Here is a 25,455-nt window from a genome sequence, read left to right on the forward strand (position 1 = left end):
CCCTTCCACATTTCAAATCACTAAGGGGAAGATAGTATTAGAAATGGTGACAAATGGATAGTCATCTGAAGAAAAGTAAATTGATTCCTACCTCACACTATGAAATAGAGTTGACATGGATTAAAGATTTTAAAAGTAAATAACAAACCATAAAAATATTAGAAGAAAATATGATATATTAGAAATATAAGCATATATGTAAAAGACTCTAAGTATGACAAAAACTTGAAGTCATAAAGAAGACTAAAATATGTAAGTAACATCATACAAATATTTTAATTCTGCATTAAAAAACAGGAAACCACAAAGTCAAAAGACAAATGAAAATCTGGGAATAGTTGTAGCTAATATCTTAAGTATATAGGTTTTATTTTAATGTCAACAACTTAGTAGAAAAAAATAAGCAAAGGATAAAAGCAAACAGTTAATAGAAAAGGAAGTACAGATAATCCTTAAACATGAAAATGTTAATAACCTCATTCAAAATAAGAAAATATGATTAAAATCATGATCAGATACCATTTTTCACCTATCAGACTAGAAATAGAAATGATGAGGGTGTATGAAAATAGATAACCTCATACATTATTAATGGAAATATAAATTTATAAAACCTCTACAGAGTACAAATTGGCATCTCTGTTAAAATTAAAGGTAATCATAGATATCTGATATATGTATGTATATACATGCTGTACACATATTTACTTATTTAGAATATTTCAGCTGTAAATAACAGAAATCCCAAGTCAAATACAGCTTAAGCAGTAGAAAAATACAGTATCTCATATAACTACAAGTCCAGATGTAAGGCAGCTCTAGGTTCAGTAAGATCAGTATCTCAATAATATCAGTGAAGGCTTAGTTTTTTTCTACCTCTCACTCTCATCCTCATGGTGTTTGCTGGGCCCTCAGGTTGTATTTAAATTTTAATATGCTATTATTATCTATCATAATCAACGTAACCATTCCCTAGTGTTGGATACATTATTTCTAGTTTTAAAGAACAGTAAATAACATTGTGATTTAACATAAATATTTACATCTTTGTTTTCTTTGGATAAAATTTTAGAAGTAAAATCACTGTATAGAAACATTAAGGATCTTGTTAAATATTGGAAGGCAACTGATCAGGACTTTTCTACAGGCAATGTATAAAGTGTTCATTGCTGATCACCTTACTAATAATACTAGATAGTAACATAAAAATTTAGTGCATTTGTAGGTGAAAGGATAATATGTAATTTAATTTACCTTTGTAGTATTAGAATGGACACTGATTCATTAAAAGGTTATATTTTTCCAGGGGGTACTTTACAGATCAGAATCAGAAAAAAAAAATGATAGCAAGTATTTAGCAGAATTTTAAATTCAAGGGTCTAGGGTTCAGGTATGAAATATGAAGTGTTGGTAAATAGATTCAGTTAAGCCAGAACCTATTTCTATATCTCCCCACATAAAGATCTCATGAGCTTATGATGGGAGTGAATTTGATGGGAGGAGAAAAATTTCGGACAGTGATCTTTTTGGTGTCATGCTTCACAGACTGAGCTGGATGTCAGGAGGAGAGACACATTACAGTCCTCCTGTAAGTGTGGAGATGTGAGAGCAGGGGAATATTCTGTATCATTTTCTCGGTGAGGTCCAGAGTGATGATAAGCATTATTAGAGCAGTTTCCATTGACATCAGAGTGTTGCCTTTATAAAGGAGAAATGGTGTTATAGCACCAGGAAGCTTGAGGTAAAAGCTGACATCAGTTTTGCAACAATCAGAAAATTGTATTTTTTTCACATTTGAACTAATAGCTGAAAAATTATACTGCTGCATTTGTATTTGTATTTCTCCCATTATGTATTCACCTGTCTTAGTCACTCATTAGTCACAACCATCTCTGAACCTCAACTTCCTCATTTTAAAAATGGAGATAATAATACCTATATAATGTGCTTTTCTTTTGTAACTAAATGTGCATGCTTTTCTTGTCCAAGATCCTATGGGTAGTTTATTCTTGCCAAGCTGAACAGGATATATGAGACCTGGCTAACCGGTATGTTGTGTCAACACAATACATGGTGTGTCAGTACATGGTATAAAGCCAAATTTTAGCCTTTGGGAAAAATTTTGCCCTCAAATGACACTGCTCTCTTTGGCCAGTACCAGGAATCTTTGATCAAACATCTGGTCAAGCAAGGTGGGGCTCACTATTGTCTACCCACCTCTGAGAGAGCTTTGCTGGCACTTCCTTGCAGGGCTGTTCTCCCAGGAGAGTCCCACCTGGTGCAGTTTGTTTCAGCCATAGGGATGCATCTTGGCCTGTGAGTAGATGGGAACCCAGACAGGAACCCATATCAGTCTTTTGCAAATTCTTGTAATTCTGTCCGACTCTGGAGCTGTAAGGAACTTAAGTTTACTATAAGGCATAAGTCCCAGTAGATTCCAGACTTTGGGACAATTTTACTTGCTGCCAAGGCACAACCATAAGTACAGAAGACTACTCTCATCTGCTCTTTCTTGGCATAATTTCTGTCCCATGGCACCTGGCCTGCTTCAGAGCCCAAGATGACCTGAGTTTCCTGGTAGAAGGAAGGAGCCGGTAGCCACATAACTCATGCCATTTCCTGAGTTGCTGAGAAGTATGCAGCTTTTCAGGAAGATATTCTTGGAGCTCAAGCCAAGCAGTTGCCTCAATGACTGCTTGATTGTTTCCATTTGACAATTTGAGTTTTCTCCCACAGTCACTTCAGTGTGCTCAGTAAATTGGTGTTTTATGCTTAATTTTCACTTTCAGAATTCTATCTTAGCATTATGAGGATCTGATGTCATGATGTAGGCAAACATTCCTGTATTGACATGTTTTGTTTTTGGTGAGTGGAGAGGTAGTGCCAAAATTCTGAGTTCCATGGGAGTAGAGCCAAGAGACGTTTGGCTTCTTAGTCAGAGTTAGTGTCCGTGGGAGCGGATCTGGGAAAGTCTTGTGGAGGATCCATGGCCAAAACCGCATAATCAAATTTTGTTCTGAATAGGGTCCTTCATAAGATGTTAGAAAAAAAAAAAAGAACGTAACATTTATAGGAAAAAAGTTTTCTTAATAGAGTTATCTTGGATGGTTAGGAAAACAGATTAAAGTTATGAATTAGTAGGTTAATTGCTTAACATTTTGGGTTTGAAACTACCTTTAAGACTAATTGAATCTAATTTATTTGTTGGCCTTCCTCAGGAGGACTTACCAACAGATCTCCTTAAGATCAGAATCTGGGAATATATGTTAGGTCTCTATAAGTTAATTCCATTGAATAGTGTTTTGCCTATAGTGCATATGTAGAACTAACAGAAGAAAATTTTATAAAAGTCAATTTTTTAAGAAAGTAAATATATATGTGTGTTTTATAAATAATCACCTTTATTATGGAGCAGAAATAATAGCATATTATACTGTTAAAATTTTTTTTCTATCTTACAGTAATCCAAAACTGGAATTAATGAAAACTAAGCATATATGTCTTTGCTTCATTGCCAAGTTATGCATTTCTGTATTAGGAATATTTAGTGTTTTGTGAACTCATAGCTGAAGTGAACTATTCAACCATTATAACAGATTATTAGGGAGTTGTCTATCATTATTATACATACATTTTATGCCAGTCAGATAAATTAGGCAGCTTCATATGTAAAATCTTACATTCAAGAACATCTTGTGCTCTTGACAGGATGTGATATTCATTAAGGTCTTTTGATAGGTAATTTAGTAAAATATATGTAAATATTCCCTCTGTCTAGTGTTTTAAATGGTAACAAAGATAATCCTGCTATAAATGAATGCTATCTAATGAAAATGTGTTAATTTTCCAAAGACTTCCTCTGCAAAATTCCATCTAGACATGAATGAACTAAATTTAGTACCATTTTGCATTGCTTGACATCGTACTCAGGGATGACCAGAATTAGTATAGTTTACTTTGATACGTTTTGCAATGTGTAAACTGGAACTGAATGACCATGCAAATGAAATTTCAACACTACAAGTCACATGCCAGGCAAGTCATGACTTGCATATCACATTTTAGTCTGTGGTTTAATTTCTTAGTTAAATTACCGGGTAGTATTCATGAGTCTTATTATTTTTTAAAGTGATCATTTGATATTTTTAATGGATTTTTGTCATGCTACATTTCTAATAAGTACTATTGGAATAAATGATGAAACAAGTATAACTTATTTGATTTAAATTTCTATTTCTTATATAATTAATATACAAATATAAATGCTACATTTCCTTAGGCAGTTTGATTATTTTAGCCTCAATTCCCTCTATGAAATGGTCATAATAATAATACTTAATTTTCAGCATTATGAAGATAAAATTGTATCATTAATGTGAACGTACTTTGAAAACTATTATTTAGTAATTAATTATTATTTCAATTTGTATCACTATAATGCAATAAAGTAGTGGATCTAATTACATGCTAGCATACATTTCCCATTAGTGTCTATTTGTCCAAGAAAATCTCCGTGTTGTTAAAAGATTTGTTTAAGTAGAAGTAAATTGTTATAATCCTATGGACATTTATCTAGTGTCTGATATTGACATTCCCCAGCTAACAAACCATGAGTCAGAACTTTTGTTTTGTTTTGTTTTTAGCTCTCCTGTATTTTGTCTTTGGGAACTGTTCTTTCTCACTCTGACCCAGGATCTATTCTATTCTACCATTTCAGAGCTCTTGTCTCAGTCCTTGAACCAATTCACTCTATAACTTTGGGCAACCCTCTCTTTAGACCTCTATTCTGTCATATGTAAATTAGTTATCTCTAGGGTCTTTTCAAGCTCTCGCATCCTATGACACTGACCCACTTATATCTCTGTGTGTACATTTACCTGCTTTGCTAATCACCTGCTCTTCTTCTACCTGATACCAACTCTAACCTCCCTCATTAAAATGCAGCCACAAGACCTTTTGCAGAAACCAGTGCTGAATCTAGATAAAGATATGTTACAAAATATGAATTTTAAAATATATAGTTTCACTCTTTCATTAGGACTTGGTGAAGAATTGTTGTAACCAGGGCAATTGATCATTGTGTCAAACTGCTCTTAACTCAAATCCAGGCCAGCCACTGAGGTACCTCCTATTGTCTCAGTCCTCAAAGTTCTCTTCTGTAAATTGGGGACAATAATGTCTCCCGACACTGAGCACATCATGAAAGTTCCTAGTCCATATCTGGTCCTCAGTAAATACTATCATCTCATGCCCTCCTAATTCTGACACCCAGACATCAGAAGCCCTAATGATTTCTTGATTTTGTTTTTGATGCATAAAAAGAATGTGAACTCATAATTTGAAGTGCTTTGTATTTAGTTGTCTAGTTTAATCTATTAGAGGTGCCAGTTGGTGATTGGATAGTCTTTAAGAAACACAGAATATTTGGTAATTAGTAAAAGTTCTAGCCATGTTAAGACATGCAGGCTGATTTGATGTTTATTTTCCTTTTTGAACATTCAAATCGTTTAATGATTAAAACTGATTAACTGGGAGGCAGACCCTTATATATATATTTTTTTATTACTTCATAAATAATTTTTATCTTAACAAGGAAAATTTGGTATCCTTCTTAAGGGTTTATAGACCAGAGTCTATGAATGAGCTCTCAGAAGGCCCTAAACTCCCTGAAATTATATGCAAAATTGTGATTTTTATTTTTCCTGGTGAGAGTGTCACTAGTTTTCAACAGATCCAAAAGGGCCACTGATATCCTAAAATGACTGGTTTAAAATGAAATAGATTTGTTTTTGTTTTCGAGAGAATAATTGAGTTCTAATTTAGTTACTCTCAGTGTCAAAATGTTGCCTTTTTATTTGAATAAAATAGGGTTCTATTCAGAAGAGCAAAAACCAACTTGAATACAAAAGGAGCCATAGAGTTTAAAAGGATTTTTTTGTTTTTATTTTTATCGTTGTTTTTTAAGGTTAGCGGTAAGTATGGGAAGGCGTACAAAACATTCAGAATAGTAAAACTGATACACTGCATTAAACTTCGTATTGCATTTTCTGAAAATCTCAGAAAGTAGTATTACATATTACAAATGAATATTCTTGGGGTGCTGAAAAGGAAAGTGATGTGCCCATAGGCAGACTGGCAGTGGCTTTGCCATTTGTAGGACCTAGACAAAATTGAAAAAGAAATGCCTAGGTCTTGTCCCAAAATAAATGCTTCCTTTCATGGTCATATGGGTTTCAAAGAGGGCTACCAAATGGAGAGGTTGGTAATGTGACCCTGGGGCTTCATGGTAAGGGTGAGTATAAAGATTGGGAGTCCTGTGACTGGGTCCTTGGAAACTGAGGGTGTTCTTTCCTCACAGTCCACACTATAGAGATCAAGGTCCCCGGTTATTTGTACTCCAAAGCCTAAGGTGTGTTTATGGGCCTGCTGCCCCAGACTTTTAGGTCCTGTATGTTCATGGTCTTGAAAGAAGTAGGTTCAGATGATGGCAACTGAATAGTGGCCTCACCCTATCATGACAGCTGGCTCCTTCCCCCACAGGGGCAACTCCCTTACAGCCCCAGTCTTGTCAGCATTAAATATGTCAGTATTCAAATTAGAAATAGTACTGCACTTTGTATGAGTATGAATTGCTGTAATATCATTCATGGTTAAAAATTACATTTATATTACTTATAAATTTTTTATTTAAGAACCAGGTAGAATTTTAATCACCTCCCCCATTACACTTAGTCACTGCTTTAGAGCGAAGTTACAAAACTAATGAGAGGTGGAGAAGGGAGCTCACCTCGAGAATATTTATGTACAATGTTGCACTCAAGGATTTCTAGGCACTTTATAATTATTTTTCAATTTACTTTGAAAATTGGTGCCCCTAAGGCTCAGATAAGGGTGTCAGTATCATTAAGTGCTAGGAAAAAGATGCAGTTTCCCTGTGTCCCTGTGGCTTCAGTAAGGCAGCTTGTAACTCTAGGACCATATACCCTTGCCAACTGCAATGCATTTGGAAATTGAACCTATGAAAACATATAAATAGTTTTCAGGTCAAGATAAAGAGAAATGAAACAGATATAACTAGTCCTGGCTTTCATATGTTTAAAGCAACTTAACCAGAACCAATTTAACAGGAATTTCACTCATGAGAACTAGAGTAGCAGATCTAAAATTTCTAAACCAAACTTTTGTGCTAAGTTTTTTAACTTTTATAATAAAGTGAAAACCAGAAATCTAGAATTAATCATTATAGCATAAAACTGTTGTGTCTTTCAAAAAAGGTGAAAACTCTTTAATATAATTTATGTTGTTTCTACACATTAGATGTAAGAAATCATTTCACTTAGTCATAAGTACAATGTATTTGATTAAAAAATCCTAATTTACAAAATAGAAGTAAATATATGCAGAAATATATTCATTATCGAATTATAAAATAAAATTAACAATTCTTAACATAGCATCAGTTTATTATTCTGATTTCAGATAATAGAGTTAAATCATTTTGGTATGCTTAATAATATTTATAAGTATTAAAATTATGGAACGTTGAGATTTGAATACAATGACAGTAAACCATTGAAATTTCACACATTCACATTATACAGCCATCATGAATCCATAAGTGAATGTTAATAATGTAAAAAAATATAAAATGATTGTAATATAACCATCTAACCATTAGCATATGGAGTTTTAAGATCACTATTTAATCTGCTAATTTGCTCCGAAATATAAGCAGTTGCTTTTCCATCATACATTACATGTTTCTGTGCCTTAATACTTAATTTGAAATGTCCTTACTGTAAAAATATACCGAAGTAAATAAAAAAGGAGACATTTATTTACAAAACAATATTGTATACATATTATATAAATGCAATTGTTTCAAAGTCTTTTATACAATATTGATAGAATCAGTCATTTCCATTATTTTATCATAAAAACTGAAGTGTTGCAAAGGCAAGCTATAATTTTGAAATTTTGATAAAGATGAATATTTTTTGGCTGCCTTTTAAATGCAGTTTCTCCAGGTATGCTACAGAATTGAATGCTGACCTCTAAAAAAAAGTTTTTATTTCATTAAAGAAAATCCATTCCCCATTTGGAGGAGTATGAAAATGCACCTGAAGAAAGGAGAAACTTATTACATTACTGTATGTTTTTTATTTGTTAAGCCTGATAACATCAGCCATTCAGCCTATTGTATTAGCACCATTGGCATGAATTGTTAATGTACTGTATGAATCAGAATAGGAATGGGAACTTGCATATGGTGTACCATCCCTATTTTTGTGGAATCTCATCTTACCAGATATGCTGTCATACAATATAAATTCAAGTGTTTAAGGATGATTCAAATAATGGTATATCACAATCCTGCATTTTACCAATACTACATATAGATTTTTCTGTAAATATTAAATGAAACTGTAAAGAAATAGACATAGCAAACTCCTTTAATTCACCAGAACACAAGGAGAATTGCTTTCATTTACCTGCATATGTTGTAATATATATGAACATAAATGGAATTTGATCTCCTAGCTCGAAAACTTAGGAAATCATAAAACTTTTTATTGTATGATTTGTTTTGATGGTTAAATGCCAACCATTGCATATATTCTCTCTTTTAGTTCATATACTGTAGCTTGTGCTTAAGTGACTGTAGCATACTCTAGGCTTAAAGCCTGTGGTATATAATTTCACAGTTTCAAAATTGTTGAGGGGAAGACCTTCCACATTTTAGGAAGTTATGAACCAAATAGAAACCTCATGAGCACCCACAGCGATCTACTACCATAGCTGGAATTTTCCCATATATTATTTGTTCTTTGCCATTAAAATATAGCATATTAATTGGAGACATCTTTGTGGGAGTACAGCAGGGACCTGCCGAACCTCTGGGGTTTGCTTGGTGCACAAGATGAGTATGAGGATATTTTTGTAAAAATACAAATTCACACTCTCCAGAGCAGTAATTGGCCTTATATCTCTTAGGTGCAATAATCCAATCCCATCCAAAAGCTTCAAAATCCACAGTTAGAGGGTATCGACAGCATCGAGATTCTGTTGAGTGCTCATCACAGTCAAGTCCAAAATCTCTCCTGGATCTTTTTGGTGTGTCTGTTACCTTGACTTCTAAAAAGGGATTCTATATGAAAAGGAAAGAAGAGTTAGTAATACTAATAGATCCTGAAATACTTTCCTACCTCAGGGACTCATTATTGAAGACAAAAGCTAATCATTTTGCTTATACCACATTTGTTTTTAAAAGGCACAGCATTAAGGAATTTTAATTTATACTAGGCTTGATTCTTCCCTTATGGCTCAGAACAATATAGCAGCAATATACATTCTCCTGTGGTCATATCTGTGTCTTTTTTTGTTCTTGTTTTCCCCAGTTTGAGTATCTGAATGCCTGGCACATAATAGATGCTCTGAAAATATTTATAGGAAGAAAGGGAGAGAGGGAAGAGAAGGAGGGGGAGGAAAGAAGAGGGAGGAGAGGTTAGCTTCCTCTCTTCCTGTTTGTTGATTAAATATGGTGGCTAAATATGTCTGATGACTCCTGGAGGGACAGGTACACACATCCATCTTCCATTCACTAGGTCTTATTTGGGGAAACTTGGATACTAACACCAAAACAAAATAGTTACCTCCCAGCACTGTGTGGACTGTAATGGAAAAAAGGAAGGTGGGGTAATGAAGGTGGTGGTAGGTATATTATTGGGTTGGAAAGGCAAACTCCAAGAAAGAGAGGGACAGATTCAGAAGAAGATACTGATAATATTTCCTTTATTCCTTCACTGAAAAAGTCTTCTATTTAGATATTTAAACAATAATCTGCTTATTCTTCCTCTGCCCCAATCTTTTCATGAATTTGAGACTTTTTTCCTTGAATATGGAAGAATCTGAGGAATACATCAAATTAACCATCTGTTTAATAATAATTAAAATTTGTCACATCACCAACTTTAATGATTAAAATGCTACCTATAAAAAAACCACATTCTTAAATAAATAATAGTATTTTTTATCCTATATCAAAATCAAAATAGACCTGGTAATTATTGTTATTTAAGACTATAAAAAACAGTAACATCATTTTGGGAGTCAATAACATTTGTAGCATAGTTAAAGAAAAATAGTTCACTTGGAAAATTATGTAATCTCTTAAAAAATATGTTTTCATTTAAAGTAGATATGACTTACTAACCATATGATCTTTATAAATAAGACCATTTAAAAACTAAAAAGATAACATTTATTGCTTGTAAGTGTAATCTTTTGTTGTAAATTTTATCAATAAATGGAAGGAAAAAATATCACATTAAATAAATTTTTGAAACCAGAAATAAACACAAGCACAGGTAAGCCAGAAGAGTAACTCTAAATTTATAGTAGGTTTTAAAAATGATTTTTATTAATTTTTATAAAATATAAAGCATTATCATCTGTTTGGCCTGATATTAAATTAGTTGGCATTACCTAAGTAAACTCTTGCAAAAGAATGGAAAGACAAAACAGTTCAGAAAGAAGCTGGGTGGCACAGGTTAACTAGCCTGAAAATTTTAATTTTATTAGGAGTAATTCAGAAAGTAATCTACATATACATTATTGCATCAACACCCTACAGAATAATGAACATATTTATCATGAGAGATCTTAAATATATATTTAATAATATATAAGGCTAAACATATTATAGTTAATTGCTATAAATAAAAGTTTTTTATTTTAATTATAATTTTAGAGGTTTTTTTCCTGCCCTATTAAGCCAAAAAAAATTTTAACACATTTGATACTCTTCTAGGGAAAAAATGTTTTGTTGAATATGTACTAGAATCTACTATGAAGATTTCATGTTTTTATTCATATGACCGTAGTGCATATCAATGAAAAAGCATTTTATATTTCATTCCCAATTCAAAAAAATTCCCTTAGAAGTTAAGGACTGTGTTATAACTTTTTTCTTTTAAATCCTCATGCAAAGTAAAAGTATCAAGAGGGTGTTTCATAGGATATGAAACTAAACACCTACTTTTATTGGGTACAGGGCTACCATTGGGGTAAGTTATCTTTGTCTGGCTTATGAGCATAGGAAACTGGTAGTTATTTTCCACTACTATTCATTCACATTATGAATAAAAACATGACAAGGTTTTTAGAGTGTTATTTTCAGTTATCACTTACCAAACCATCTTCTCCTGGTCCTGGGAAGGTTACAGCAAGATCATGACCATTCTCATCTAAAGCTTTGATTTCAATGCCTAAGTTGGATTCAGGTTGTTTGAGCCAATTTTGCAACACTGTCTTCACATCAATGCTCTGCCAAATACCAGTGCCTGGGTTCATGTCAAGTTTCAGAGATCGGATTCCAGTATACCTTGTACCGTCTTTCATGGGTTTGATGAGTCTCAGGATTTGCACAAACACTGTTGTAGGAGTCTGGACGGGTCTCAGATAGATCCACAATTGGGCCTTTACTACTTTATTGTATTGTATTTTAGAGCTAAACTTAAAGAAGCAACATTTGGGTTTTCCTTCTACTTGCATTAGAAGATCAGCTTATAAATGAATAAGAAAAGAAAAGAGTTATTGAGATTATTTTTCATGAAAATGAACAAACCCCTCCATATTAATCAGTGAGCATTTTTCTATTGAATAATAAATACTTATTAGTCTTCTTAAGTGAAAAACTATGTAGAATTTCATTCATAACTCAAAAAAAAAATCAAACAAAATAGCTACTATAGCTGTTTAGAATTTTTGGCTCTATTTTTTTTCAGCTGTTTATGAGGAACCTACTTCCTTTCCAGAGAACTGTGAACTAAGGAAAATTCTATGAAGGAATGAACAGTGGACGAAATTTTAAAATGATGATGATTAGAGAGAACAAGAGACACCGTGGAGGAACATCCACTTAGAATTCTTTGGGAATCTGAGTAGTTACACTTACTGAGCAGCTGTACCAATCAGTCTGGAAGAAGGAACCCTTCCCCCAGGCCTGAATTACCTGGGGACAAGACACTGAGCAACTAACGGGAATTAGTAGAAAATATAGTACATCTGTTGTGCTTTGGCGCTGGGATAGCCTTTTAAAGGAACAAAACTAGCAGCTAATTAGCACCAAAATTTAAATGTCGCATTCAGGCTATCTCAAAAGTTAGAGAACATTGTCTTTAGGGGCAGGCTGTCATTGTAAGGAGAAACACTTAAAAATTTCTTTCCTTTTGGTTTTCCATGATTATTTATAAATAAGGCAGATCTACTCCAGGACTATCTGATAGCACAGTCTTAAAGGAAAATTATTTGTTGCATTATAACCTAATTACTTAATAAGAAAGACAATACTTTGAAACTGTTTTGTGTCCAGTTTAAAGTGGATAAAGCAAGATCACAGACACATGGCACAAAAATCTTTCTTGTCATGCCTTCTCTGTTAAGGTGCCTGTCTCCCTTTCCTTGAGTATAGTTTTCAACTGACTGCAACAGGAAAGATATGAAATATATTATCTTTCAGAAGAAATGTAGCTACTGCAAGTAACAGTCCTCCCTTCCATGAATAATAAAATCATATTTTAGAAGGTTATTAAGCAGTGTGCCTGCCTGGAAATGTGCAGACCGGGTATTCTCAACAATAGCACCATGGCCAAGGTATAAGTAGGACTTTGTGAGCCATAACCTATTTGATTAAAATGTTTATTTCTTGGCATTTTCTAATCATTAGCTCATGATTTCTATTATGCTATGTTTACTTCATCATTGCTCTTACTAATACATTAAATTTTTTAAAAATATTTTTATACTTTCCAGTGTAATAGCTTTCAAAATTAGATATTGTAATTTGTGAAGAACATAAAAACACTGTGAGAAATAGTTTTGAATAACAGAAGTCATTCTAGGTTGTCAGCAAATGCCCAAATAGGTTTCAACATCTACAAACTTCTTCCTTTCTCTGTTATTAGTCAAAAAGTCTGCTGTTATAAATGCATATTTCAGATAACTAACTGCAGTTACAAATTTCATGTGTTTTTCACATTGTTTGCAGTATCTTACAATCCTTGCCTTGGTGGTATTAAGCTGTGAAAACATAAGCATATTGGTCATGCTAAACTATATAATATTAATGCTATGCAAGCATTTTATTTTTTATTTTTAGCTTTTTAGCTCCCTCAGGGAATATATAATGCAGCAGCTCTCAGTCTCATTAGATTTCTCATGAAATCTTGAAAAATGAAACTCTTTTCCCTCCTACTTACATACACACGAACAGCCTGTTAAAAGAGCCTGAAAATAGATCTGTTTCTCATAAACACTAGAACAACAGTCAGCAGAATTGTTGATATACACTAATAGGACTACTTACACTCTGTAGGCATGGTAATGATTGTTTCCGTCGTAGCGTGGTAATCATCATCTTCCAAGGAGCCATCACTGCTGTCATCTCTCTGGACATCGTACTGATCAATCAGTTCCCGGAGTGGAGGAGCTTTGGGCAAAAGTTGTCTTATAGCATCTTTGCTGATGTTAGGAGCTGTTTCCAGGCGAAGTTTACTGAGGATTTGAATTTTTATAGCTTCTAGTCTTGAAGATTTAGTGTTTTGTCTCCACATACATGCATTACACAGCCCCTCTTTTTCCACATTTTCTTTTTGTTCGTTGTTCTCATTCAGATCCACTGGACCAGCAACAATCAGCATAAACAGGTAAATATAAACATAGATTTGCAGTTTTTGCATGATTTTAAAATCAAGACAATCTTTTCCCTTGTTCTTATTTCTTCCTTTTATTTTTCTTTTGCTTTTGAGTAATGCCAAGGAAAATTTTAATGCCTGCACAGCCTGAGAGACAACTTGCCACACCAGTGAATCTTTTATACTGTATTCCAAGTGGCTTTTTATATTCCAACTTTGATGAGACAAGTGTCGTCAGGATCTATGATTGGCTCTTGCTCCACAATGAATCTCGCTGTCAGAGGTTAAAACCCTGTCTGTCACAAGTCACCAAACAGTATTTTGTTACAGTCAAGGGTGAGCTGATTCATTTGACTACTTCATAAAAGAAATAAATCTACAAATAATGAAATATCTATGTGACATTTGAAAAATTAAAATCTATGTTAACACTAATATAAACTACATTTAAATCTTATTAATCTTTATGTGGGAAATTTTAAAATTACAATCTAAGTAAATCTTAATTTACACTTCGTACTTTAAAAGTTGAAATTTTTTTTTCCTCCAAAAATAAAATGATTTTATATTATTTAGGCAAACATTTGAAGTAAAAAGAATTTTATTTGCTGTCTTAAATTATTTTTAGTTCTGTGTGATTAGGGAAATATTTAGATTTAAATTAGGAAGTCCTGAATTTGAAAAGATTGTAATACTAGTAAAATATTTTCAGCTATGATTTGAGAAACTCATTTGCCTGTCTAAATTCTTAGCACATGATGAAAATCATACTGATCCTAATGCTATATTGCACATAGAATTATTTTTAAATAATTTAATATCTTTTATTTATGTGAAGATTGTGCTCAATTTTTGACTGATTACTATTAAGTTATTTCCTGTCCTAAAGCTGCAGATTAATGTTGCTCAGAAGATGTGTTTTTCATTGTTTATTACCAAGAGGATTATGTCAGCTCCCTGAATTTAGAATAAGCTTAGAATAACTGAGAAGACAATGAATTTTATGACTGGTAATGAAGTTTGCCTCAGATTTCCAGTGGTAAGAGTTAAAAATGTAGGCTCTATTCTATGTAAGTTATATCCAAATATTGTAAGCACATACAAGGGAAGCAGCACCATAATGAAGGGTGCCCCTTTTTCTGTTTGCCTACACTGTGATAGGTTTGCACCCCTTTGCCAGCTTCTCATTTGACCAGAGGGCAGACACCTGGCAGGGATTTGGGGTGAGGTCTGGGAGCAGAGAATAGAGCTTTTTGTTCTCTAAATTTAAGTGGCCTCTGTAGGGATCAAACTCTGAACCTTAGCTTTGGGAGCCACAAGATCTAATCAAATGAACTATTAAAGAGCTAAACAAACATAGCCAGCGAGAAACAGAAGCTGTTTCCAGGCCACAGGAGATTATTCTTCCTACTCCTTTTTGGGAAGCTAAGGACTCCTAAGAGAGTTGACCCATTACTTTTTTTTTTCCAAGAGAATGCAGTGGTTCATATCAAATATTTATTTTTTAGGTCACTACTTTTGCACATTGTACACTAATTTACTGCCTCAGTGCACTAAAATGCAACTCAGTAGCCTGAAAAGTTAATGCATTTTCATCAAATTCTTAAGAGGTATCTACATCTCTTGAGAAAAAATGGCCTTACATAATGCATTAGATTTGCCCATCATTAAAGATTAAGGAAAACCAGACACAAACCAGATGCCCTGAAGAATTTCAGATATTCTTTGTTGTGGAGCAATATCAGACCAGGCTTATTAAGTTTAATTTGTTTGGTAAATTTCTTTTTCAACATGTAAATCTTCATAATGTTATAGTAATTATAACTTATGCTCCTATACACTTCTGAGTAAATCGAACTGTTTTTAAACTTGATTAGAATTGCATAGCAGTTGGGACCTCAGGCTCTGCAGTCAGACAGACCTGAGTTCAAATCTCAACTTTGCCAGTTCTAACTATGTAATAATGGATGAGATACTTAACTTCTCTAACCTTCAGTTTCATTATAGCATTTTGGGGCGATGTAATTCAATAAAGCATGTAAATTGCTGAGTATAGTGCCTGTCACATAGTGATTGATAACTGGTACTTGAGTGCTTGGTCTTTGTTTCATGCAGAAGGGCTTGAGATTATGCTTATATTTACCCTCCATGTGAACTAGAACTGCTTCAGGTTGCAGCTGCCAATTATCAATTCACATAGGCCACTTCTCTAGGCCTCTGAGGCAAGTAAAAGGTTCTAAGGCAGCCCTATTAACAAGGCACTTTTCAGCTCTTTACTCTTACCACCTGGAATAAAGGAAACCAAGGTCATCATTTCCAAATACGGTGGATGCTCATTATTCATGGATTCCATGTTTGCAGATTTGTATACTTGCCGAAATTTATTTTTAACCCAGAATCAATACACTTTTATAGTCATTCATGCACATGCACAGAACAGGGGAAACTGAGGCTTCCAAACTCACAGGACTTCAATTGAGGTCAAACAAGGCAATTCTCTGCTTTGTTTCAGCTCTCATACTGTAAATGAATGCCCTTTTTGCAGTCTATATAGTGCCATGTTTTTCACATTTCTGTGTGTTGGTGGGGGGTGGTGGCAGTGATTCTGCTGTTTAAAATGGCTCCCAAGAATAGTGCTGAGGTGCTGTGCTCCAAAGCACAGGAAGGCTGTGATGGAAAGTAGAATGGTGGTTGCCAGGTCCTGGGAGGAGGAGTAGGGTGGGATAGGGGAAAGCTACTGTTTCAGAGATACAGAGTTTTCAATTTGGGAAAATCAGATAGTTCTGGAGAAGGATGTTGATCATGGCTGCACAACAAAGTAAACATACTTAATGCCACTGAGCTGTAGTTAAAAATGGCTAAATGGTCAATTTTATGTTATGTACATTTTACCATAATTTGTAAAAAGAAAGGTTGATATGACTTAGGAAAAAAAAATTTTCCCTACAGACAAATACGTGTTATGTAACCTTCATTTAGGTTTGAGTTAACAGTGCTTTTGGCTGTGAACCCAATGGTAATGCATCAACAGTATATATTAAATAAGATAATTTAAAACAAACACAAGATAGATAGATAGATAGATAGATAGATAGACAGACAGACAGACAGACAGACAGATAGATAGATAAAGCAAGATAATATATTGATTGGTTGATGAAATGTGACCAGAGGCTCACAGGAACCTAACCTTGTGTATACCTTAGGAGCAGTGGTTCAGTAATCATTCATTCAGTGTTGGCAGTGACTTGATAAAACCTAACTACTGTGAATAATGAGAATCAACTGTATCTAATCAACTTCTCCAGAGGTAAGTATTGAATGAGTTAAGAGGTGCACTAGATGTTTCAAGAACATATATTCCTTCTCAGGTTTTGGTGATTGCAACCTTCCCAAGGCCCCAGAGCAGAAAGGTTCACCAGCAGTAGGAACCTTCACTGTGCTCTGACTGCTGGGGGCCTCACTTTGGCTGCTTTCCTAAAAACAGGACTGTGTCATTAGGATGAGTGAGTAGAGAATTCCTTCTAGTTGGCTGGGAGGGCATGGTCTGCCGACTTGGCTTTGTCTTAGGTTTACCATCTTTGAAAGCAGTCTCTCGGCGGGAGTCAGAATTTAGGTGGCCAGTGAAGCTCTTCACAAGACTTGTATTTTTCTTTCCCCCTTTTTTTCTTTGTACTGGGTGTGCCTTATATTTCTGTAAGCATAAGTAAAGTAGCAAGCAAATTTCTCTCATCTCTCTTACAAATACTGGGTTGCAGAGGGGTTCCAAAACAACTTTGAGAGTATAAACCATATCTCCCTAAAAACATTTATGGTTTTACTCTTTGTGGTCTGGGAATACTGAGTGCATTAATGTAAAAGCTTACCAGAAGTTTAATGATCTGGCCAAAGAAATGAGGAGGAGACTGGGAACTAGAATAAGAATGAATCATAAAAAATTCAACTCTATTGTGGGAAAAACCAGAAAGTTATATTTTATCTGATCACTCTTGCCATTTCCTTATAATGACAGCACTTTGGTATCACACTGTTCTGATTACATTCAAGACCAGAAAAAAACTGTGTGGTGCTCAACTCACATAACAGCATGAGAAGGTCATCACCGCACATCAGTGACATCCGATTATCCATGCTTTCGATAGGTTACAGAATAAAATGTAACAAAAACAAAAGTATCCTTAAGCCAGGGAGCAACAGTAGAGGAATAGAAGACAGGAGATCTGGAATATAGTTCTGGGTTTGTTGCTGACATTTTATGTGACCTTGAATAATTCTGTTAGCAAAGCCTTCATATAGCAATGTATTCCTGTATGTACAGTGGACCCTTGGACAACACGGGATTAACCTGCATGGGTCCATGTATATGCACATTTTTTTCACTAAATGCATACAACAGTAGGACACCATCTGCTATTGGTTAAATCCTCAGATGCAGAAGCTTGGATACAGAGAGCCAACTATAAAGTTATATACGGATTTTTGACTCCAAGGACAGTTGGCACTCCTAACCTCTGCACTGTTTTGAGTGTCAACTGTATTAATCCATTTGTTATTTATGAAATATTCTAATGCCTATTACATGCCAGGCACTGTGCTAGATTCTGAGGAGAAAACAATGAGCCAGACAGAAACAGCCACTGTCTTCATGAAACCTACTGTCTAATTTCTTCATGTAGAACAGGAGAAAATTTGATGAGGTATACCCTTTCTGTTGAGGTGTATCCCCTAAAGCAGTTCTCAAACCTTTTGGTCTCAGGATTTCCTTTCTGCTTAAAAGTTATTTAGGATCCTCAAAAGCTTTTGTTTGTGTGGGTCATATCTATCAATATTTAACACATTATAAATTAACAATGAGAAATTTTAGAATAAGGCATATGCACATCTATATTCTATTGGCTGACAGAGTGATGATGTCATCACATATCCCAGAACCTCTGGAGAGCCCCACTATACGCATAAGAAAGAATGAGAGTAGCAAAAAAATCTTAACTTTATTATGAAAAGTTTCTATTTTTATTCATTTTTAATTTTTTTTTTTTAATGGAGGTACTGGGGATTGAACTCAGGACCTCGTGCGTGCTTGTACACGCTAAGCATGTTCTCTCCACTGGGCTGTACCCACCCCTCTGAAAATAGTTTTTACTCCACAGACTGAAAGGGCCTTCACTCCAGGGATTCCCCAGATCACACGTTGAGAACAGTGCCCCAAAGTAATAATTTTTACACGGCTTCGATTGAACTTTTTTGAGCTTGAAGTCCCCTCCTCCTAATACCTCTGGTTTTAATGAGACATCAAATATGGTCTTATTTACCTACTGATACATAATTATTGCCAAGAGCAGAAATATAAACATTACTGTATTATAATCAGCAACTACTAATTTGGAGGTTATCTAAAGTACATTTATACAACATTTGTCAGTTTTGGGGTATAGACTGAAATCTGGTCTTGAGGGATTTATCTAGGGAGTTTTCAGGTCAGTCTTGGGATGATAACATTTATATTATGCCAGTGAGTTATGATAATGTCCCAGTTAACAAAATTTCTGCATTCCACTGTCCTTCAGAGGTAGGATTAATTCAGGAAGACTTCAAAATGTGATTTCTCTCCTCCTTCCTTTCCAAAGTGGGAACTCTAGTTTATTCATTATACATTTGAAACAAAAAGAATAAAAATTAAGTTATAATTTGGCTTCCTCATTTTTCCACTGAAAAAAATACTAGATCCAGACTTAGTGTTAAAATTATATAGATTATTATAATTCTCAAATGCTTGCTTTTGTGTCCTTACTTATCTTCCCATCTCTACTCCTCCCTCCCCCATTAGACTACGAGCTCCTTAAAAACGGAATTATTTTGCTCATTTTTGTCTCTTCAGCTTCAAGTCTAATACATAATTAGGTTGCCAAAAGGGTGTTTACTGATAATTGAACCAATAAATGAATGAACATCTTTTAATTAAAAGAAAATTCAACTTGCAAATTTTTCAGTAGGTATTTATATTGCTATGTTTATATTTATAGACTTTCTAAGTGCTTCTGTAGTGTTTTTTGTTTGCTCTGACTATGATTCGTAGCATTTCTATTGGATTCCCTCCTACTTGTACTGGCATGGAGTACCAGTACTGGTACGTTCCTCTGTCCTCGCCCCTTTTCACAGCTCTGTGGTAGCGCACTGAGCACTTGAACATCCCAGTGGAGCTTTTGCATTTAAATGATCTATGACTACTGTGTGGCTCTTAACAAGACCTTGCTAGGGAGTGACCATGCTGGCTGTGACATCACTGTTTAAGACTACAGAGCCCTTACCTAACACAGTCCTATTTAAGGCAAACTGAGTTTAAGGAGCGTCAAAGGTAGCCAGAGAAAAGAAATCTCAAAAGGCTGTGTGTGTGTGTGTGTGTGTGTGTGTGTGTGTGTGTGTGTGCGTGCGCGCGCACGCGTATGCATGTTTAGGCAATGCCAAGGCTGGACAGTCTTCTTTGCTTGACCCAGTGGGTGGAACTGTGAACTGATGATACATGTTATAGTCTTCTACTACATTTTCTTTTTCGTAAAGTACTCCTTCGCTCCCTGCTTTCTCCTCATACCAGCAGGAAGGCACTTTCCCCTAAAACTGGGATGGAGTTTATTGCCTCAGTTTAAAACAAGGCATAGCTCTGTGAGGAGACAGCCCAGGTCAACCAGAAGTAAACCTGTTTTCCCAGAATGCTCTCTACAGCTAAGTTCCTTAGCTCCCCAAGGGTGTCTGTGAGTTCCAGAAGTAATTTCACAAAACTTAGTACTTGATGCATATTTTGGAGCATCCAGGTAACCAACCACCTTACATCTGAATGATGCTTCAATTTTTATGCTTTATTTTCTACAGTGTCTGCAAATATAATGTCTATAGTGTTGTTAAACAGTGTTTACAGTTTAATTTTTTACTATAATCAAGTTGGCTTCAAGTGGCATCTAAAGTGATAGGGGTTGACTTTTATTTAAGGTGGTTCTCAAAAAATTGTTTTTCCTTGGAAAAGAATCTTGACATTATTCAAGTTTTGAGAATCTATCTCAAATAATGTCTTTATTCCATTACTAGCAAATAAGCAGAGCTACTTAAATCCTTTGCCCAAAGGCAGTGGCTGATGTTTGGAAAAAGTTTGTGATTCACTAATTTAGCCCTTTTTAAACTGAACTTAAATTTTCTTTTTGTTTATGTGGTGTAATAGCAGGTGGGGATGTTTCAGATTCCCTGACCTATGTTTCAGCAGTCTCTAGTTAGGCTCTCAAATTTGCTACAGCCACATCCTCACATTTGGTCTAAGCTTCCATACTACTGACCACCTCCTTGGATTAAGAAGGCACAAAACTTATGCCTGCAGTTATACATTTTCCCCCAGATTTAATGAAGTAATATTTTTAAAATTTACAAATTAGAAACCGAGTATAAGAAGTTTCATTGTTGTGATTTTTGATAATTGATTTCCTTCATGATGGTTTCATTTACTTTAGAACAAGTGAACAAGTACATGGTTTCCAGGGCAGATGACAATGTAGATTGAATTGGCAGAGGCATATCTTTAGTTCTGAAAGCTTTACCCTTATTATTAAGAATTAAGCCTTCTGGTAAACAACCACTCCCCAAGAGAACAACCTTGTAGTTTTCAGGATTTTGTTTTGGCGGAGCTTGGGAAACCATAGACTCAATACAGAGGATGTTTCTTCAAATAATTAAAAAAATTTTTTTTAGATTTAGATCTTAAATTTAAAGTATAAAATCCTTTTTAAACATTAACTCCCTCTTTACTCAGTTACTGACTAGAAAGTAGTGATAGCCATAGAAGAATTCAGTTCTTCCCAAGAGTATTCAGAAAACATTTTCTTATTTCCTTGGAACTGCCTAAAGCATTTTTTTTTCATAATTCACAGAAGACTGGCTTTCACAGGCATCTGATTTCCAAATTCTTTTGTAAATTCCTAGAAAGAGCTCTCTAAAAATGCATTCATTTGTTTTGTTTATTCATTTATTTGCTCATTAAACACTTACTAAGCACCTAGTTTGTGACAGGGACTATGCCAAGAACTAGGGACAGGGTAAAAATGATGCTTTTTGCCTAAGGGAAAAAAAATTGAATTTTAGGAACATCAGAATTTTAAGATTATCATATCTAACCCACTCATGAACAGATGGAGAAACAGGCCCAGAGAGAAGTTACGTGACTTAAATTAGAATTAAATTAAAAACAGTTTATTTGATTTACAAAGGAAATTTGCATTGAAATACATTTGAATCACCAGTACTTCTTTTATATTGAGTTAAGAATTTTTTTTTTAATGTTCTAAAATTAACAAATAAGGTCAGTACTCAATTTCCTGGCTCAATGCCATAGTGGTGCCCTTTGTTCTTGGACCCAGTCCATCGTCTGGCTTGGCAACTGAAAGACCCAATGAGCTGAGTTTGGCAATCAGTGTAGGGGTTTTAGTAGCTACTGACTGAACGTACTTTGGATACCCATTTGCTCAGATATTGGGGGTCAGCCTTTTGTTACAAAACATTACTATTTCTGTTAAGCTTATTTTATGATATTTTGAATTATATATTTACATTCTTGAAAATTTAAATTAATAAGTCAGAAGTTTCTAGTAATTTTAATTATAAAGAGTTCTATCTGACTTTCATATTGGTTTAAAAATGAGTACAGTCTTGAATTGTAGTAAAAACATTTTCATTTAATTAGATTTAACATGAACATTCTGGCCCCTGCTGGGAACTCTAAGAACTACATCACCTATATACTACCAATTTTTCTAAGGTCTTAAGGACTTCAGATTAAACCTTGAATTTAGTTTTATGTATCTTCTCTCTTTTTTATAACATACATTTATTAAATAAAATCCATAAGTAAGGCATTACTATTATTAAGACTCAAAATATGTGTTAAATATTAGACATTTTTGCATGATACAGTGAGTTTAAATCCACTGTAATATAATCAAATTTTCTACCTTAATTTTAAATATGAATAAATCTAATATTTTACATGTTCAGTTAGACTCAGAGGAGAAATCTGATGAGAGAACAGCTGAAATTTAAATACTTGATAAAATTTGATAAAGACTCTACTTAGAATTTCGTTTCATGAAATATTCGTTTAACACTCACTGGTTGTGGGTAGGCATTGAGTATATTTATATACAACACCGTGCTGCCCCTAGAGAAGAGTGGGTAATAGTTAAAGCAGCACTTGAGAAAGTCCAAAATTATGGAAAGAAGTTGGACTATTTGGCAAACCAACAGTTTCCTGGGTGTAGCTGAAATGGTATGTACACTGGAGACTTACGAGTGAAAAGAGGAGAACAAATGGGTGACTAGAAACAAAATTATAAAGACTCCCCTCTCCAAAACCCATGAATAAATAAACTCTTTTGCTAGCCACTCTCTATGAGCTGCCTGACTTTGGACAAATTAGGAAACGTTCATTTCCTCATCTGCAGAATGGAAATATTGGTGAAGTTGTGAGGACTAAATGAGAAAATAATGTAAGGCATCAAGAACAGTGCCTGATGCCAGGTAAAAGTTAAAATCATTGGCAGTATTTAATAACAATTGTACCAGTAGTACCTAACAATATTTATATTACTAATATTAATTTGTATTAGAACTTTTTGCAAAATTGAAAATTTATAAATTTAACTTTTGTAAAGTGAGGGATAGGCATATATGATGTACACAGAGGTAGATCTAAAGCAAAATGACTAGAAAACTAGAGAGAAAAAAGTGGGAAAAGATATGCCAGGCAAAGGTGAACAAAAAGAAAGTTGGGGTCATGATATCACTCAGATAGGGTGAAATTTAAGGCAAAAAGTATAATACAAGATGAAGGAGGAAATTTTATGATGGTAAAAGATCTACAGAGAGGATACACCTTTCATAAATCTTAAAGCACTACATAATACAATAAAACACATAAAGAAAAAACGCAGAACTACAAAGAAAAATGATTAGAAACAAAATAGTAGTACCCTACTTTAATTCATTTCATGGATCAAGTCATCAGAAGTTGGTAAGGATATATTTGAACAATGAAGTCCATGAGGTTAATGAAATAGAGTTGGTAGATGAAATAGATGAAATAGGTATCTTGTTAACTGAAAATCATCTTATTTTTAAAAGCTCATGAAACATTTACCAAATTGACTATATTATTGGCCCCCCTACACAAAAGATCCCTCAATTAATTCCAAAAATTAGAAATAATCCAGACCACATTCTCTGGTAACCATGCAATTCAACAAAAAATGAATGACCAAAATAAAAGTTAACATCTACCCTACTTGGAAAAATAAAAACTATTTAAAACAACCTTTTTACAAAGAGGAAATCAAATTGATGTTGCAAAATGTGTACAAAGTAATAATTGAAACATTACACACCTAACCTATAGGATACAGCTACTGCTATGTTCATCAGATAGTCATGGTTTCAAATGCAAGTACAAGAAAGAAGAAAAATAACATACTATTTAACTCAAAAAAGTAGAAAACAGACAAGTTAAACCTCAGAAAGCAAAAAAAAAAAAACCAAAAAAAAAAAACAAACAAAAAAAAACCTCAGAAAGCAGAAGAGAAATAAAAAGGTAAAATCAGAAATCAGAAACAATAGAATTGATAATATAAATCTCTAATTTCTTTACTTAAGGAGAAAATAAAAATCCCAATATACTAGCTAAGCTGACTAACATAAAGAAGGCACGAGAGAGAGAAACGATTTACAGACCCTGTGAAAGAATTAAAGAATTTAAAAAGTGTACTGCGAAAGTATTATGCAAATAAATTTGAAGGCCTGTGTGAAATTAAGATGGTATAGATTGTCTAGAAAAAACATAAGCAAGAAAGAAAATGGAATAATTGCTAGAGAACTACTTTCTGAAAAACATCAGTTTATAGATAATTCTTCCAAATCTTCAAATAACATACAGTATTTTTCAAAATAGTGTTTTGAGATGAGCATTTTTTTAAAGAAATAGAATAGTACGGAGTGAATACTCATAGAGCAAGTATTATGTGAAACTTGTTACAGTGCGTATACTTATGCTAGATCTCCTTTTAAAGCTGCATTTCTTTCTCTTTTTTTCTATCAATAAAGGTCTAATTAAGTAAAAACTGTGATGCATTCACATACTGGAATACTGTGCCACTGTACAAAAGAATGAGAAAGCAAATTATGAACAGGTAAGGAAAAGTTTCCAAAACATATTAATTAAAAACAAAACAAGACAAAAACAAAAAATACACACACACAGAGATCAAAAAATTATGTTATGCTCTGGTAAAGAGAGAAATATAAGAACACATATTTGAACTTTGCTTGTATGTGCGTTAAACAACTCTGGAACTAAGTATATGTAAGCAATTAAGAAGAGTAGCTACATCTGGAGGGGAGGAACTGGGTTAATAGAAACATGAGTTAGGTGAATATAACTTTTTGTATGTTCTGGTTTTGACCCATGAGAATGTATTATCTATTTTGAAAACTAAATTTTTTTAAAGTCTAAAAGTATAACAGCAAAACTTGAGTAACTCAGGTGCTACTCACTGGGGATTTGTGATGAGTTGGACATGTTAAAGGCAGGGGAGGTGAGTTATGTCTTCATCCTACGGGGAGGAAGGAAGCACAGAGATGCTGGAAAAGAAACAGACTCTTCTTCCATGTCTCCAGTAAAGCTGCCTTTCTTACTCTGGGTCACAATAAAAATACTCTGAAAGCCACTGTCTTAGAA

At 34.1% G+C, this 25,455-nt stretch overlaps 2 protein-coding genes across 2 annotated transcripts in view; one reads left to right on the top strand and one right to left on the bottom strand.

Annotated features, from left to right (window-relative positions):
- Nucleotides 1-7,952: 7,952 nt before the first annotated feature.
- MSTN (myostatin) lies at nt 7,953-13,990 on the bottom strand. Its single transcript, XM_010960036.3, has 3 exons — nt 13,367-13,990; nt 11,191-11,564; nt 7,953-9,148 (listed from the first exon to the last, which is right to left on the bottom strand). Exons 1-3 carry the CDS (start codon nt 13,737-13,739, stop codon nt 8,768-8,770), a joined length of 1,128 nt encoding a protein of 375 aa, XP_010958338.1. The 5' UTR covers nt 13,740-13,990; the 3' UTR covers nt 7,953-8,767.
- A 2,975-nt stretch (nt 13,991-16,965) lies between these two features.
- LOC123618339 (small membrane A-kinase anchor protein) overlaps nt 16,966-25,455 on the top strand; it is a 102,324-nt gene continuing 93,834 nt past the window's right edge. Inside the window, exons 1-2 of the mRNA XM_074364031.1 lie at nt 16,966-17,004; nt 24,822-24,907. The gene's annotated coding sequence lies outside the window, so the exon portion shown is untranslated. The remainder of the gene's footprint in view (nt 17,005-24,821; nt 24,908-25,455) is intronic.

This window comes from Camelus bactrianus, chromosome 5 (assembly GCF_048773025.1).
Source record: "Camelus bactrianus isolate YW-2024 breed Bactrian camel chromosome 5, ASM4877302v1, whole genome shotgun sequence".
NCBI classification, from domain to species: domain Eukaryota; kingdom Metazoa; phylum Chordata; class Mammalia; order Artiodactyla; family Camelidae; genus Camelus; species Camelus bactrianus.

What these genes read in the sequence shown, in the direction of transcription:
- MSTN (XM_010960036.3), bottom strand. Translation starts at nt 13,739, where the DNA reads ATGCAAAAACTGCAAATCTATGTTTATATTTACCTGTTTATGCTGATT. An exon ending in CATTACCATGCCTACAGAGT is followed by an intron (nt 11,565 to 13,366) that starts GTAAGTAGTCCT and finishes TTCATTTATAAG; the next exon opens with CTGATCTTCTAATGCAAGTA. An exon ending in GACCAGGAGAAGATGGTTTG is followed by an intron (nt 9,149 to 11,190) that starts GTAAGTGATAAC and finishes CTTTTCATATAG; the next exon opens with AATCCCTTTTTAGAAGTCAA.